At 43.1% G+C, this 18,279-nt stretch overlaps 1 protein-coding gene across 1 annotated transcript in view; it reads left to right on the top strand.

Annotated features, from left to right (window-relative positions):
• The first annotated feature begins 15,974 nt into the window (after positions 1 to 15,974).
• Positions 15,975 to 18,279, top strand: part of LOC119089245 (tudor domain-containing protein 1-like) — a 3,752-nt gene continuing 1,447 nt past the window's right edge. The window contains exons 1-2 of the mRNA XM_037211896.1: positions 15,975 to 16,036; positions 16,997 to 18,269. Of these exons, the coding sequence (XP_037067791.1) occupies positions 15,975 to 16,036; positions 16,997 to 18,269 (1,335 nt within the window). The remainder of the gene's footprint in view (positions 16,037 to 16,996; positions 18,270 to 18,279) is intronic.

An 18,279-nucleotide genomic window follows, 5' to 3' on the forward strand; every position in this document is an offset into this window, starting at 1 on the left:
AATTGAGTTTTTAATTTATTATTTGACAGTCTTGTACATATATACAATGTATCTCAATCATAACTCCCCCCTTCTCCCGATGCTTCCGGACCCTCCCAACATGTTCCCTCCCACCTGCAGGTCCTCCTCTTCTTTTTTATGACTCACTGAGCCCAAATAGTGCTGGCTGCAGGTGAATACGAGCCCCACGTTAGGACCCATGCCTCCTTCACTAAATAGGATCTACACAGTAGAATGCAGGAAGTAGACAGCTGATTCTTCAGCCCCAGCTGACCAGCACCCATTATCCCAGCAAAGAAAAGGTTTCACGTTAGTTGTTCCAGTATCTTGTTAATCACGGCGGATTCTTCAGCCCCAACTAACCAGAAGCACAGAATCTTATCTCAAATGGCCCGAGGAGTTTTTGCTTCCCTCTGAAATGTCACAAGCATTGTTCTCAACATTCCTACCTCCCAAGCTCCTACAGAACAGCTCACTGAACTTTCAACACTCTGGTTTTCTAGCCCATAGGTCAAAGTCCTTCCACAATCCTCCCCAAAACAACATGGTCAGGTCTGTCACCCCATGGGCAGGAGCTCATGCGGAGGGGTGCTGCTTACTGGCTTGCTCAGCCTGTTATAGAACCCATGACCATCGGCCCAGTGTGGTACCACCCACAATGGGCTGGGCCCTCTCCATCAATCACTAATTAAGAAAATGCTCTATAGGCTTGTGTATAGCCCTTTTCATGGAAACATTTTCTCAATCGAGGTTCTGTCTTCTCAAATGACTGTAGATTGTGTCAAAATGACATAAAATTAGCTGTCACAAATGGGATTTGTGCCTTCCTCCTGGAACAATACTGCTTCTGCACTAGCAAATCCAACATGGTCCAATATAGAGCTCAAAGATAGTTCAGTGACAAGCCTCCTCTTTCTGGTGGGCTTTTGACTCCCTCCCACTCTGGCTCCTCCCCCTGGTCATCCTTAGCCTCTTCATTTACCTTGTCTTTTTTGGTTTGGTTTGATTTTTCCAAGATACAGTTTCTCTGTGTAGACCTGGCTGTCCTGGAACTCGCTTTGTAGACCAGGCTGGCCTTGAACTCACAGAGATCCGCCTGCCTCTGCCTCCCTGGGCAGTGCTGGGATTAAAGGTGTGCGCCACCATGCCCATCTTACTTTAAGTGTTTTACCAAGAAGTTCTTCCTGGATCAAATCATTGTCATCAGTGGGTCCACATTAGGACAATGGGTACCTTAGCTAGGTTCCTAACTGGGCCCCTGATCTGTGGTCTCATCTAACTCAGTACAGGCCTCTGTCTCGTTAATTGCTCTCACAAAGTTTCTCCAAGAGCTTGAGGTGGGCAATCACACAATGCACTCCAGACAAATTTGAACTCTCCTCCGTGAACCTGACCCATGCCCCCATAGATCCTGGGGACAGAGTCTAGCCCCACAGTTCCCCTCTAGCAGGAAGCCACCAATGAGAGAATACATCACCCCTGGTTGGTCTCTGCTCTCTTATTCCCATGAATCCTGGTCAATTTTGATCTGACACCCATAGTCTTGGGTAAACATGTTCAGGACCAGCCTTGACCATGTCTCAGCAGTCTGGACTGGTCATCTAGAAAGGGGAGGAGGCTGATGGAAGAGTCCCAGGTCAGGAGGATGAGGGAAAAGCTAGAAGTTTGGCATCTTATCTATCTATAGCCTCTCTCCCTATTGGTCTACCTGCCAGGGATCTGTCAAGTTCCTCGTCCTTTATTCTGTCGAGCTACTAGAGATTTATTCTAGAAATGGTGGAACAGGAGGATGGGTTGGGTGTCCCAGGCTTTGTCTTCGCTCCTCCTGGGGAGATGAGAACACACATGTACTCACCCCTCACAGGACACCAGTAACAGAGGAAAGTCAGGTTTCTACTCAAGGCCAGCTTGCTAGACCAAGGAATTTATTAGGCTTCCTTAGAGAGGCTGGGTGAGGAGTTACAGGAGAGCAGGTAACCGTTACATGGGTTCAACATGCTGCTGCAGTAGCCTCAGACGCCAGCGGAGATAGGCTCCTCCCTTGTCGATTTCAGACGCCATCTCCTGATTCTCTGTTAACGCTAGAGCGAGAAGTCTATTTTGTTGGTGTTTTATTTTTGAGATATTTTACATCTGTATGTATGTGTACACACACACACACACACACACAGAGTTTATTTTTGTTTTTCAAGATGGGAGTTTTTCTGTGTATCCCTGGTGATAAATAAAAATTCCCCATAATGAGTAACTCCACCAAAGTAATCAGTCAGATCAGGCCAAATTATTAAGTCCAGGTTTAATCTGAGCAGAGCATTCCTGGGTGGTCCTAGGGGAAGAGCAGAAACCACGAGGGGAAGTCTATACACCTAACCTTAAATACCCTCCCGGGGAGGGGGGGAGCTGCTGCTTGGCCGGCTTTCTCAGGGACGAGGCCTGGGGAGGGGGGGGCTGAGGTGAGACTTCCACCTAAACATCCCAGACTCCTTGGGTCTATGGCGCTGGTAGGGCTTCCACCCAAACACCTGGCTGTCCCGGAACTCTCTCTATAGGCCAGGCTGGCCTCAGATTCAGAGACCCACCTCCCCAAGTGCTGAGATTAAAGGTATGTGTCACCACTGCCCAGCTGAGATTATAATTTACTAAATATTTCCCACTTTTCCTCCCTCCAAACCTTCCCATAGGCCCCTCGCTGCTCTCATTCAAATTCATGGCTTCTTTTTTCACCGATTTGTTAATGTGTGCACATATGTGTGTGTGTGTGTGTGTGTGTGTGTGTGTGTGTGTGTTCCTAAACATAACCATTGAGTCCGTATGTTACACTTGTATGTACGTCTTCAGGACTGATGAACCCGAGTCACCAGGGACCCAGCATGGGTGTGAACAAGTGAGCATGGGTGTGAACAAGTGAGCCCGTGCTGCCACAGGGTGGTGCCGGGTCACAGCCGACATGTGAATAGCCTAGCACGCACTGTCCTATCGAGCCCCTGGGCCCCCCCCGCGTGAAGAGGTGAGCCCAGACCACCAACCACATTGTGTTGTGGGAAGTGGGGCCATAGCACGTGAGGAAACACATGACAGTTCTGGGGCACAGCAGGTATGAGGTCGTCGTCGTCGTGCTGGGGCGTGGCACACATACACACGCACAGCATTGCTAGCTGGTGGCCTGGGCACACCTGTCAGCTCTCCTCCCCACTGCCCCAGGGCTGTCAAAGGGCAGCCTAAACACTCCTTTCCGCATGCCTATCACATTCCAGGGCAGGCAGGCGTTGTCCGGGCCCCTTTACACGCCTGCCATGTCCCAGGTTTGCCACACGGTGGTGCAGTGTTCCCTCTTGTCCGGGAGCCTGTCCCAGCACTACCACTTACCAGCCTAGCCGTGCCTTTTTGCTTTATTTGCCTGGTAACATCTGTTCACACCTGCTGGCAGGCCTGCCACATTACAGTGCCACCATCTCCTGGCCTGGGCACCTGCTTGCACATTTGACAAGTCCCTGAACCACACGGAGGGGCCTGGGCATGCCTGTTCGCATACGTCTCATGTCTGGGCAATAACCCATGGTGGCCTAGAGGACATGTGTAAACAGATGTTTCCTGTCCCAACCACCTGGTCCCAAATAACTGACTCAGAGGCTGAACATGAATTATAAATGCTCGGCTGATAGCTCTGACTTGTTACTAGATTACTCTTAGACTTAAATTAACCTGTATTTCTATCTATGTTTTGCATGTGGCTCATGGCTTGTTACCTTGTTTTTTACCCGTCCTACTTACTCAGCAGCTGGCTGGTGTCTCTCCTGACTCTGCCCTCCTTCTTCCCATCATTCTCAGTTTGGCTTTCCTTCCTAACTTCCTGCCTAGCTACCAGCCTGTCAGCTTTTTATTAACCAATGAGAGTAATACACATATTCATAGTGTAGGAAGGATTGTTCCACAGAAAACATGTCTGTTAATATGCTTGCCATGTCTCAGGACCACCAAGGGGTGGCTGGGCCACATCAATTCACAAATCTTCTGTGTCCCAGAGCCACCATGTGGTGGCTGGAGCTCTTCTATGTCTAGTGCCACTGAGTGACAGTATGGGGCTAACCTGTTTGTACTTCAGCTGTGTCCAACTGGTGGCCTGGGCACATCTGCTTTCATGTCTACAATATTCCAGGGCTGTCTCATAGCAGAATGAACATAACTTTGCATACCCACCATGTATCATTTAGCAGCCTCCATATGCCTGCTCACACAGCTGCCATGTCCCAGAGCCACTGTGTGGTTGCACGAACCTGCCTGTTTTCATTCCTGCCATGTCCCAGTAGCACAACGTGGCAGCACCAGCCCGTATGTTTACATGACTCCTGTGTTCCAGCACCGCCCGAGTTGGAATTTATTAGAGTGGCTTACAGGCTGCGGGCCATGTAGTCTAACAATGACATCTCCTGATAGAAAGTTCAAGGATCCAGTAGTTGTTCAGTCCACAAGATTGAACGTCTCAGCTGGCTTTCAGTCTGCATTGGAATCCCAAAGAGGTAGGTTCCAGTGCTAGGTACTGAAAGCCTCAGAGCAGGATAGAGGAACTTGCCAGTGACGGCAAGGACAAGCAAGCAAAAAAAAAAAAAAAAAAAAAGTAAAAGCTTTCTCCTTTCACATCGTTTCGTGTAGGCTGCCACCAGAAGGTGTGGCCTAGATCTAGGGTGAGTCTTTGACCTAAAATAATCCAGACTTGGGGGTGAGTTTCCTATCTCAAATGATTCATCCAGAAAGCTCTTTACATGGTTCCTGGCTGCGTAGTTTTAGCTAATTCCAGATGTAGTCAGGCTGACTAGCCATCATAATGTGTGTGTGCAATACTAGCCATCATAATTGTGTGTGTGTGTGTGTGTGTGTGTGTGCCTGTATGCCTGTACATTTATACCTACTTAAGATAGAGCTAGGAACTGTGGTTGTAAACCAGCACACACACACCTACCGAAGACATATCCTGGAGACTTGAGTGTGTTAATCTGCACACACACACCTACCGAAGACATATCCTGGAGACTTGAGTGCGTTAATCTGCACATACACACCTAGCAACAACAGGGGTAGGAAATACTTGCCAGTGAACTTGCACATGTACACTTAACTATGTCAGAGATAGGATATTACAATTGTATGTGAAACTGCACGTATACAACTACCTATGGGAGAGGTAGGACATACATGGGTGTGAACATTCACATATATTCCTACCTATGGCATAGATAGGAAATACATGTTTGAGAAGCTGCATATGCTCCTACCAAGACAGAGTGTGTCAACCTGAACATATAGACTAACTGAACACAGAACCTAGAAAGAAGTGTATGAACCTGCACATAAACACTTACCTATGACAGAGCTAGTAAATACATTTGCACATGAAAATCCATGGATATACCTACCTATAATAGGCCTAAGATGAACTTGTGTGTATAAATAAACACACATAGGCCTATTTATGACAGAGCTAGGAAACAGGTTTTTTTTTTTAACTTGCATATATGTACCTACCAATAGCAGAACTTGGAAATCCACGTGTGTAAATCTATACATATGAGCCTACCTATGACAATGCAGGGAAATATATTTTTTTAAAGATTTATTTATTTATTTATTATGTATACAGTGAGTGTTCGGCCTGCAGGCCAGAAGAGGGCACCAGATCTCATTGTAGATGGTTGTGAGCCACCATGTGGTTGCTGGGAATTGAACTCAGGACCTCTGGAAGAACAGCCAGTGCTCTTAACCTCTGAGCCATCTCTCCAGCCCCGGGAAATATATTTTTATGATATATATAGGCCCGTATATATAGGCCTAGGTATGATGGATTTTGTAAAAAAAAAGAGGGAGACTGGACCTGGCACAGGATTTTGAAACCTCAAAGGCACCCCAGTGACACACCTCCTCCAACAAGTCAACACCTCCTGAACCACTATTTGGGAACCAAATATTCAAATATATGAGCCTATGGAATCTGATTTCATTCAAATCACCACACTTAAATATGGCAGGGCTATGAAATATGTGTGTGTGAACCTCCACATATAATCCTAATTATGACAGAGCTAGGAAATATGTGTATGAGAAAAGCTGTACATGGAGTTCTAATTACAACAGAGATAGGAAATACATGTGTGTGAACCTCCACATACAGGACTACCTATGATGGAGCTAGGAAATACATGTGTGTGAACCTCCACATAAACACCTGCCTATAATAGAAGGGGTAAATCTCAGGTGGCCTCACCTCTAGACAGAGAACTAAGGCCGCTGAGGAGTGCTGAGATTGGGAGATTTGGGTTTCCCCATAATCCTATGTGGATGATCCCCTAACTGACTATCCAATACCTAGTGGTCATCCCTGAAATCATATACATGCAAGCAACACTAACTAGACTCTATGGTGTGTGGATGTATGTGAGAGTATATGTGCATGTGTATGTGTGGGTGTGTGTGTGCATGCACATTTTTTCCCCTTTAGTTTTTTGAGACAGTCCTGGAACTTGCTCTGTAGACCAGGCTGGCCTCAAACTCACAGAGATCTGCCTGCTTCTGCCTGCCTCTGCCTGCCTCTGCCTGCCTCTGCCTGCCTCTGCCTGCCTCTGCCTGCCTCTGCCTGCCTCTGCCTGCCTCTGCCTGCTGAGTGCTGGGATTAAAGGCATAAGCCCGGCACATTCGCATTCACATAAGTAACTGTAACAAAGGAAAAGAGGTCATGAATTTGAGGAGTAAGTTGGAGAGGGATGTAGGAGTGGTTAGGAGGAGGAAAGGGAAAAGGGGAAATGTAATTATATTTTAATTTTAAAAATAAAATTGAAGAAAAAGAAAAATTGTGATTCAGTGAGTTGTGACAGATGTATACATCATTTGGGAATGAGTTTTCTGAGAAATGCTGTTTGAAGCTTGCTTTCACAAATTAAACATTAATCTAACCTGTAACAAAGTTAATAATGTGGTTTGACATCATTCATTCATTCTGCTTCCATACTATACACACAGTCTACTTAAAATTAACTGACCTTTAAGAAAAAGCAATGTAATCAATCTTAGTATACTTTGGACTCCCAATATAATTAACTCCCACAAGCTGAGCTGATTGCACAGTGTGGTTTTACCAAGTTATTTATTTCTCCTTCATAATCCATTCATACCTCTTAATCAGAAAAATGAATGTGTGTGTAAGATATGGACACACACACAAAATATTGAAAACAACACATGGGCATAGATCGATTACATCTAACTATGACTTCCTGTGCTGTTCCAAGCCAGTAAGACCAGAAAAATGATTTCCTTCCTCGTGAGATGCCTGGAAAAGATTAAGACAAAAGTTCCTCGTTCCTTTCACTGCTGTATTTGCTGTGCTCTTCAACAAATACGGGGGGGAGGGGGGCTTTCTAAAGAGATTAGGTTGCCGGTGGCCATGTCAGAGGAGCAGCAGGTAGCAAATGACTTTGGGAGGTCAGCCCACCAGGAATCAAGGCACTGATGGTGAATCTCGGTTAGGCAAGGCCTCGAGGCCTTCAGCCCAGAACGTCTCTTGCTACTGCTGTGCTTTTACATGTTCACTACTGCCATTTTTCTCTGGTATCTGGCGTGGTGTGAAGGGGCATGGGGAGCTCCCCACTGCCTTTAATGAAGTATGATTATCTCATGGAAATATCCCATTCTACTGGGCATTTTCCCCCGTGGATTATTATGAAGATGGTTTCCTCTTAAGCTGTACTCTTTAACTGAAGCAATGATTTTGTACAATCATAGTGTTAGTTTAAATAGGATTTTGACGATTGATGGTCTTTAGTATAGTAAGGGATTATGATAGAGGTTAGTTTAGTGGGAAAACTGACAGAGGCAAAAGGAAGATACGATGTTGCCCCTGCCCCTGATAAAGCAGAGGCTGCAGAGGATAGACAATAAGAACAAAGAAGCGTCACACAGCTAGTTTCTCTTGGGGAGCCGCATAGACTGTGGCTTAGGTTAATGATTAGGAAAAAACAATCGAGTCCCAGAAGCTAAATTAGCTCAAGTTCTTTTCATCTTAATGTCGAGAGATGTGTTTGTGGGTTTTGGTGTGCATCACAACTAAAACAAAGCTTTAAATGTGACTTACGTTTAGGTTAAGATGTTTTGTTAATAGCTTTGAGGTGAAAAACCCAAGGAAACAATATGAAGTTTAGGAAAGCACAGAGTTCCTTCATTGAGGGACTCATTGAGGTCAGAGGACAAGAACAAAGCAGCCCGGGTATTACTAGCTGACATGCCTTACTTGTTGGGATGGCTTGGTGATCAAAGATGATGATTAATTCCTTGTACCCATTTCTGCCCTCATCTTCCTGATTAAAAAAAAAAAAAATGTTGATGAGTGGGTATGCACATGAGGATTTAAAATAGAGCAGATTGTTTCTCATGTATAAAAATTTAGATTTGTGATTCTTTTAAGATTCCTTATAAGATTACCTTTTGAGATGAGTAATAAAGTGATTGATCCTTTCTTTGTAACCACAAATTAAAAAAAACTGGCTGAGAAAAATACCTTGCTTGCATACACTCTGTTACTCTATAACAAGTTGCTTGGATATGAATGTATGTGGATTCTTGAAATAATTTGTTTTCCATCTATAGTACGTGGGATGTTCAATTATGTAAAGGAAATAGAAAACACTTTTTTTAACCTGTATTCATCATAATCATTCACTGGAAAAATTGAATGTAACCACACTGCAATTTTTATATTAGCTGAAATATTTTGTTGGGATATAGAAGCTGTAAAGGAAAAATAAAGACAAGGGAGAACAGAGAAAAAATATGATAGAAAGACCCTAAGAGGGTGGGTGTGTTTTTCCCCCTTTTTTTTTTTTTCTAGCTCCAGAGAATTAAGTTTTATTCCCTCAGATAGAAAAGTCAAGTTCAACAATTGGCTTTTCTATCAATTGTTGATAGAACAACTACTGACTCCGTGGCTCTTGAAGAATCCCTGAGCTGATCCCCAAGATATTAGATCAGAACTCTTCAGAACAAATCAGGCTCACTCGCTGGGCAGTGGTGGCACACGCCTTTAATGCTAGCACTTGGGAGGCAGAGCCAGGCGGATCTCTGCATTTGAGGCCAGCCTGATCTACACAGTGAGATCCAGACAGGCACCAAAAACTACATAGAGAAACTGCCTCCAAAAATCAAAAACAAACAATAACAACAAAAATCAGGCTCACTCTTGGGTAGATGACATCAAGAATTAGTCTCTTTTATTTGGACTTGCCCCATGTCACCACCGCAGACCACACACAGAATATTTTCATTGCCAGCAAAACATTCTCTCAGGGATACTGTAAAACACACTTCTGCTCTGGTATACACCGATCAATCCACTGTTTGCCACCAAATATTGGTGTTATCTTTTCTCAACCTTGACAGAAGTGGATCTATGCAGTTCATATTCTTCTGCCTCTAGAGTGTTCAACTCCGCATACTTATTTTAAAACTCATCATGGTCTGCATGGACTTTGCTGTTTCCCTGCTTTCTATTGCTGTTGTACTCCATTGTATGGCGACATTTGGAATACTTCCAGTTTTTAGTTATTAAGAATTAAACCAAACAACTCCATACTTGTAGTGTGTGTGTATCATTACAAATTGTTTTAGATGAAAAAAAAATGATCTGGCTTCTCAAAAAGAGGGAGGGAGGAAGAGAGGGAATGAGGGAGGGCGGGCAGTGAAATAGTAAGAGATGGGTTTGCATCCGGGCTTTGCTTCTACTTATCATCTCCCAGGATAAGTGAATGTGGGGTGTTTTATATATATATGTGTGTGTGTGTTGTGTATGTGTGTGTGTATATATATATATGTGTGTGTGTATATATATACACACACACACACACTTAAGTTCTTTTTCATTTTTTAAATGAGGATATACTACCAGGGGGTAATTGAGAGGATTAAATTCTATGACATCACCAGTGTAAGGTGTGCAGCAAGCATATAACAAGTGTTGAGTCTCCCATTTCCTCCCCGGAGAAGAGAAGGACTTCCTGCAGAAGAGGGTTCAGACCCTAGGATGCTCTGTAGACCAGATGTCTGTGAGTAATTTCCAATGCATGTCACTGAGGGCCGCTTGCAAGCTAAGGATGATTTAGGCCAAGCATGTATCATCTACATCAAACCATGTTCTACAAGTGTTTCGGTCATGTTTAATCATGGTCCAAGTAACTTTTTAAGAATTATAGACCTTCCAAAGCCCTCAAATATTCAAGTTCATCTTTATCTTTGATGGTGATATTAAGTAATAGGAAAAGAACTTGGAGTCTGAAGATTGATTAACAATGGAAAGTTACTACCAGCTGACATCTAGAAGTTTCTAGATAAGCAGGCTGATGAGTTTCAGACGCAGAGTTTGTGAGATTTCCTTACAGCTTTAGAAAGGAAGGCAGCAGCTTGTGTGAGCCCTGAGCCTCAGATCTTAAAGACCAGTCCTGTCAATCATCCCTCTGTGGGAGTCCCAGGAAAAGAGATACTGAAGCATGCTGCAACTTGGACACGTTGTCAGATAACTGGGACACACGGGAAAACAAAGGGGTTTGGAAAGGTCACCTCATGACCAATAAGGACAGGGATGTCTCAGCCAAGAACTGAGAAGACAGGAGTCTTATGATTGCCCTGCCTCTTTCTGTGCAAATCCCTTTCTGGGCTTGGTTTCTTTACCTTAATGAGTGGGGCTAAACACGGTTGCTTCAGATCTAACATCCTATAATTTTGTAATACCAATTAATCCGTTGGCTGGGTGCTGGAAACTTGACTACCTGGTCAAATTTCTGCTGTTCACCAGCAGAAATGGGAATTGAAAAAAGCGTTGAAGGGAAAGAAAATAACACATGAAAAATGGGGGAAGGAAGGGAGGGAGAGAGGGAAGGAGGGAGGGAAGGAAGGAGGGAGGGAGGGGAGGAGGGAAGGAGGGAAGGAAGGAAGGAAGGAAGGAAGGAAGGAAGGAAGGAAGGAAGGAAGGAAGGGGAGAGAAAGTAAACCGCATGAGCATCATTATCAGTGCCGGAGAGGAGGCACAGGGAGGTCCCACATCAATAATGTCTACTCATATTAAACCAGATGCTTGACTATGCTACAGAAAATAATTTCAAAACAAGTGAGAATAAAGGACACTTAGCAGTTTATTACGTACAAAATAGAGATAGTACACAGTTCAAATTTAAGGGCAGGCATATAGAAAGGGAGAAAAAGAGATCCTTGTGTATCTTCATAATACATACATACATACATATATATGCATATATATGTATATAGAGAGATTGTATGGCCCTCTAGGTTACATTTCTAAAATGATATACTTTATAACAAAGTATAAAGACAAAACAAGGCTTAAAAATTAAGTACAAAGGGACAAAAATTAAAAAGTATAAAAAACAGTTTACTTTTTTCTTATATTAAAGAATTTTCTTTTGGATTACACACTTGAGCCAGGACACATTCTGCACGCCACCCTAGTCTCCTCTGTCCATCTGGCTTTCAGTGGAGTCCATCTACACTGAAGGCATTTCCAACCTCTAGGCCCAACCCATACACACGACCTCTCTTCTGCCCCAACCTGCTCTGTTCATGAGACACAAAACTAACAAAAGAAGTCCACATGGCCAGATCTTATTGCAAAAATACAAACAATATGAAAGATTAAGCCACTATTTTCTCTCCAAAACCTATCAGTCCTGTAGAAATGTTTGCCAACGAGGATTATCTAGGTGAACCCTGGGACACAGAAATTAAAAAGCATAAACCTCATCAAAATATTCAAGGAATTTAAAGACACAAAGAAACGGCTCCATGAAATTAAGCAGAAAGAACTTAAGGAGAGCAAATGCCTGAGTGATTCCCAAGAAAATACAAACATAAGGCTGATAGACGGTCAATACCATCTGGGGCTTGAAAATGGAATTCAATAAAGAGACAGGAACACTGAAGAGCACCCAATCTGAAATGAATATGGGATAGCTCAATAGCTCAACTCGAAAACACAAAGTAAGCCTTCCAATAGAATGAATAGAGCAGAAGACAGAATGTCAGGACTAGAAGACAAAGGATCTAAGCAAAAATAAGCAAAGGATATGAAAAAATTAAAAACACGAGAAAGGAATTTACAGGGAACGTGGGACATTAAGAAAAGAGCAAACGATTATAAGTATAGATGAGGGAGAATAATCCAAAGTCAATGGCATAGATCAGATGTTCACAAAGACCATAGAAAAAACACCCCCAAACTAAGGAAAGACACACCCATACAGATACAAGGAGCAGGCAGGACACCAAATAGACGAGCTCAGGACAGAAAATCCCTAAGCCATATCATAGTTTAAACATTAAGTATAGAAAACAAAGAAAATGTATTGAAAACTGCAAGAAAAAATGCATAATCTAACTCTCTAATTTCAGTAGTAGATTTTTTTTTATGAAATTGGGCACTTCGGGGTTTGAAGCATATATGTTTAGGATAGTGAAGTTTTCTTGGTTAACTGTTCTCCTGGTTAGAAGGAAATACCCCTCTTTATTACTTCTGATTAGTTTTAGTTTGAAGTCTGTTTTGTCAGATATTAGGATAACAAAGGCTGGCCTTCTGGTCTCACTCAATTGGAGTAATTTTATTCATCCTTTTACTCTAAGGCAATGCCTATCTTTAAAGCTAAGATGTGTTTCTTGTAGGCAGAAGATAGACAGATTTTGTTTATTAATCCATTTGGTCAGTCTGTGTCTTTTGATTGGAGAATTGATGTTACTGATACTTAAAGTTGTTACTGAATTGTGTGTGTTAGTTGCGGTCATTGTGTTGTCGATTTTTGTACAAAGTGGTATTTTATGTTTTAATAATTATGGATTTAATATTTCTTTCTAACATCTCTCTGCTATGCTCATTCCTCTCTCCAGCCCTCCCCGCCCACAACAATGCTTCTTGTATTTTCCTTAGGTGGGGTTTGTTAGGTATAAAATTTTTTAGGCTGTTTGTGTCATGGAATATTTTTCTTTCTCATTCAATCACAGTAGATAGTTTTGCTGGATATGTTATTTTAGGTTAGCTGTCATAACATTTTAGGAATTGGCGTGCATTGCTCCAGGCTCTTCTGGCTTTCAAACTTTCCATTGAGAGATCAGCTCTTATGCGGATGGGTTTTCCTTTTCTATGTGACTTGGTTTTCTTTTCCTGCACTTTTCAGAATGCCTCCTTTGTTGTGTGTACTTAGTGTTTTAACTATGATACGTTGTAGGAATTTCCTTTTCTGGTCTTGTCTGTTTGGTGTTCTGTGTGCTTTTTGTATTTGTATAGGTGCATCTTTCCTTCGTTTGGGGGAATTTTCTTCTATGATTGTGTTGAAGATATGGTCTATGCCATTGACTTTGTAATCTTCTTCCTCAACTATGCCTATAATTTGAAGGCTTGGTTTTGTCAAGGTGTCCCACAATTCCTATGTGCTCCTTTCCTGTAATTTTAGTTGTTTTTTTTTAATGTCCCTTGCTTGTTTGGTCTAGGTTCTCTATTTTATATCTGAGATCTAATATTCTGTCCTCTGCTTCATTCATTCAACTTGTAGGGCTTTCCTTTCCTTTGAGTTTTCCAGTTGGACAATTGGGTTTTTCAGTTCCATATTCATTTCAGATTGAGACCTCTTCAGTGTTTCTGTCTCCTGACTGAATTCTATTCTCAAGTCCTGGCTGGTCTTCATCATTTCCACCAGCAGCCTACATGTGTGTGTTTTCTTAGACTTCACTCAGGTATTTATTCTCCTTAAGCTCTTTCTCCTTGATTTCATTGATCTGTTTCTTTCTGTCTTCTTTAAACTCTTGGAAGTCTTTGTGGAAGTTTTTGATTTTTCTTTTAACTTCTGTGTCCTGGAGTTCATCTAGGTAATTCTCATTAGCAAGCATTTCTACAGGACCGGTAGATTTTAGAGAGAAGACACTGACTTGACCTTTCATATTGTTAATAATCCTTCAATGAGTTCTAGACATGTCAACTTTCTTTGTTAGTGCTAAGTTTGGTATCAATGTAGCGTTGGTTGGGGTGGAGCCTAGAGACTGGAAATGGCTCCATTGGAATGAAGCCTGGGCAGAGGGGCTGAGCTTGTATTCAAGGTGTGCATCCTGATCCAAGCTGGAGTATAGAGGTAGAAAGATCTCAGTGGAAATGTTGGATACGGTGGGGAGAGTCCTGGGGTTTAGAGAATAGGGAGGGAGGATGCTGTCTCAAGCCTAGAGCTCCTCTGCAGGGGAGGTGGGGAAGGCCAGACCCAGTTGGAGAACTGGTTGTGGGACCCAGACGAAGTCTGGTAGGTTCCAGGAAAGGTGCAGATGAGGTCAGTGGTACTCACCAGGCTAGACCCTGGAGGGGGACATGGGAAGGCTTGGTGGTGGAGGCCGAGAAAAGGGTCCTGCGGGTGGATGCGGCTAGTGCAGGTCCTGGTGGAAACATAGATGATGAGCAAAAGGAGGTGCTGGGACTAGGCCAGAACTAGGATGAAGGACACTGTGGAGGCCTAGACATCAGCATGAAGGACACTGTGGAGGCCTAGACGTCAGCTGCTACAAAGTTACAGGAGGCCAGACTAGGCTGGGGCACTGGCTATGAGGCCCAGGCTAGATGTGGTAGATTACAGAAAATAAGCATTGAGTGCTAAAGGGCTACAGCCTGGAGAAGGACCTGGAAGTCTGAATACAGAGTTGGGTGGGGGCAGCAGTGTGAGGGTCCTGTCCACATCTCAGCTTGGACGATGGGCACCGCTTTCAAGAGAGTAAAAGGCTTTAATCCCATCACTCAGGAGGCAGAGGCAGGAGGAGCTCTGTGAGTTCGAGGCCAGCCTGGGCTACAGAGTGAGTTCCAGGAAAGACGCAAAGCTACACAGAGAAACCCTGTCGAGAGAGAGAGAGAGAGAGAGAGAGAGAGAGAGAGAGAGAGAGAGAATGGACAAAAGTCCTCCAATTAAATGAGACCATGAAGCAAGCAGCTCTCACCATCCTAATACCTGACAAAATAGACTTCAGATTAAAACTCATCAGAATAGACAAAGAGAGACACTTCATTCTCACCAAAGGAACAGTTAATCAAGAAGATGTTACTAACATAAACATATACACCACACTCTAGTGCACCCAATTTCATTTTAAAAAACTGTTCTACTAGATAGACATAGATTTAAAAACACAGAGTAGCATCAATCTATTAACACTAGGTGATTTCAATACCCCACTTTTCCCAATAGACAGGTCATCTGCACAAAAACTGAAACATCGGAGTTAATTGTCATTATACATCAAATGGACTTAGCAGATATCTACAGAACATTCTATCCAAACACCAAACAATACCCATTCTACTCAGTAACACATGGAAGCTTTTCCAAATAGACCACATCCTGGAACACAAAATGAATCTTCACAAATTCTAAAAGATTGAAATGATTCTGTGTATACTATCTGACCATAATGAAATAAAACTTGAAAACCAACAAACAAATCTCTAGTAAATACAAAAGCTCATTACTGAATAATGAATGGCTAAAGAAGAAATCAAGAAAAAATAAGAAAAATGTCCTGAAACTAAATGAAAATGAAAACACAATTCACTAAACTGCTGGGGAACATCGAAAGCATGCATCGGTTCTCTTAAATCTCAATATACCTGATTCCATTTATTAATTTTTCATGAGGACAATGAATTCTTTTCAGTGTATCATGTTTCCTTCCAGGACCCTGACAAACGCATTATTAATCCTCTAATAATGTTACTAATCCTCACCACAGCCTTCAGAGGCATTAGTTATGTTTTATAGATAAAGAAAATGAGGCATGAGGACACTAAGAAATTTGCTATGGCCAAACCAGGATTTTCTTCAGCGACAATGCCCCTTGCCTATCTGTCCCAGTTTCCTGGCTCTTCCTTTGCAGGGAATCTGTGGAGATGCCATGTGGGATCAGGGAACATGAGCAGCCAATGTGATTTTGCTCCTGTGGAGATGACGGCTTCTTTGGCCCCGCGGCCAATGTGCAGGGGTGAACTACAAACTTTTGTGTGTCAAGCCAAGATACGTGTCATTTTTTTTTTCTGGCTGGCTCTAAGGTCACTTAACTAGTAAGTGTCAAGGGAAAGACTGATTCAAACAGGATTACAGGAGAGTTTCACTTCCTGTGCTCTGACAACAAGTTAATTGGAAGGGAGGAAGCGGAAAGAAAATAGGTCAAGTGAACCAGAACCTGTGACATTTTCTCTTACCTTGAGGACTTCTCCTGGGCCAAGGAATGAGCTAAACGTGCCACCTCATCTTAGTGAGTTCTTGTCTGAGTAACTTTTCTACTGCTGTAGACATCCCAGGGAAACAATGCACGAAAATACTGGATATGATACATGTTAAAAGTCTTTTCTTTTGAATATGAAATTGTATTTTGGGGAAATGGAAAATTCTCAGGAGTGAAAACACTGAAGAGCAGCCATGAAATTGCAGCCGTATGCAGACTCTGGCAACCTGCTCCATCAGCCACAGAAGGGTTGGCCTCAGCAGTTTCTCTGAGCACTGTTTCTTGGCGGCCTCGTGAGGCAGAGTACACATGGTTTGGAAGCTGGAAATGAGACCCCAATAAATACAGACAGGAAATACTTTACACCAGAAAACCCACAACAAGAAAATTTACTTGCTGGGGCTGGCGAGATGGCTCTCCAGAAGTTGGGAACACTGGCTGCTCTTCCAGAAGACCAGGGTTCAATTCCCAGCACCCACATGGCAGCTCACAACTGTCTGTAACTCCAGTTCCAGGGGACCTGGCACCCTCACAGAGACATACATGCAGGCCAAACACCAATGCACATAAAAATAGATAAATCTTTAAAAGGGAAGAAAATTTGCTTGCATTGGCCTTGGTTCTGGATGCAATGAGGGAAATGTTATGAAAATGTTATGTGTGATTCTTCTTTGTGGGTTTAGGGGTGATGTTAAACTACTGGACTGAGCACGAGAGCGGCCTTGGGCGGCCGAGGCGAGACTTCAGTGAATGTTAACTTGCCACCTAATATGATGCCACGAAATAATTTGGAAGCCTCTACTTGTAAAATGGCAGAGCCATTTAATTTTGAGAAAAAGGAAAGCAAGCTTCCACCACAGGACTCACTAAGAAGCCCTGTAGCACAGCATAACCATCCCAATTTCAGACTCAAAAGCCCAGAGAGTGGAAATAAAAAGAACAGTTTCTTGCTTTGTGAGCAAAGCAAACCGTATTTAGCTAGTCAGGAAGACAATTCAGTGATCTCCTCAAACCCTGCTTGTATCAATGGAGAAGTCTGTGGGACCAAAGGAGACAGGAAGACATCAACAGGAAACCCAGGGTCACCATTAAGCCTTGAAAACAGTTCACCACCCAACCAAGTCAAAACTAAGCCCAACAATAACGTGTCTCCTGAAAAATCAAAAAAATCCCACAAGTTGTTTGAGAATGCCTTGTCTGTAAATAATCCAGCACTCTTCAACTCTTTAGGACCACCCCTTCGGTCAACAACCTGCCATCGCTGTGGTCTGTTTGGCTCACTGAGGTGTTCCCAGTGCAAGCAGACATACTACTGCTCCACGGCGTGCCAGAGGAGGGACTGGTCTTCCCACAGCACCATCTGCAGACCTGTACAGCAAAGTTTGCACAAGCTTGAAGATAATAAATCACCGTTTGAAACGAAGAGCACTGAAGGGAAAAATGAGCAGAGTGAGTGTCCCCTTGGGATTACTAAAGACATGACTACTGGTACTGAGAGAGTGATGCTTTCTGACTTGAGAAGTCTCCAACTCAAGAAAACTATGGAAATAAAGGGCACAATTACTGAATTCAAGCACCCAAGTAACTTTTATATCCAGTTGTATTCTTCGGAGGTTTTAGAATACATGAACCAACTCTCTACAAGCTTGAAAGAAACATATGCAAATATGGTGCCTGAAGATGGTTATCTGCCTGTTAAGGGGGAAGTTTGTGTTGCCAAGTACACGGTTGATCAGACCTGGAACAGAGCGATAATACAAGGCATTGATGTGTTACAGAAGAAGGCTCAAGTCTTGTACATTGACTACGGAAATGAAGAAGTAATTCCCATAGACAGAATCCACCCGCTAAACAAGAGCATTGACTTGTTTCCTCCTTCTGCTATAAAGTGCTTTGTGGCAGGTGTCATCCCAGCTGAGGGAGAGTGGAGCGAGGCCTGTGTGGTGTCCGTCAAGGCCCTGCTCCTGGAGCAGTACTGCTCGGTCACAATCA

The sequence above is a fragment of the Peromyscus leucopus genome, chromosome 17, assembly GCF_004664715.2.
Source record: "Peromyscus leucopus breed LL Stock chromosome 17, UCI_PerLeu_2.1, whole genome shotgun sequence".
Lineage (NCBI taxonomy): Eukaryota > Metazoa > Chordata > Mammalia > Rodentia > Cricetidae > Peromyscus > Peromyscus leucopus.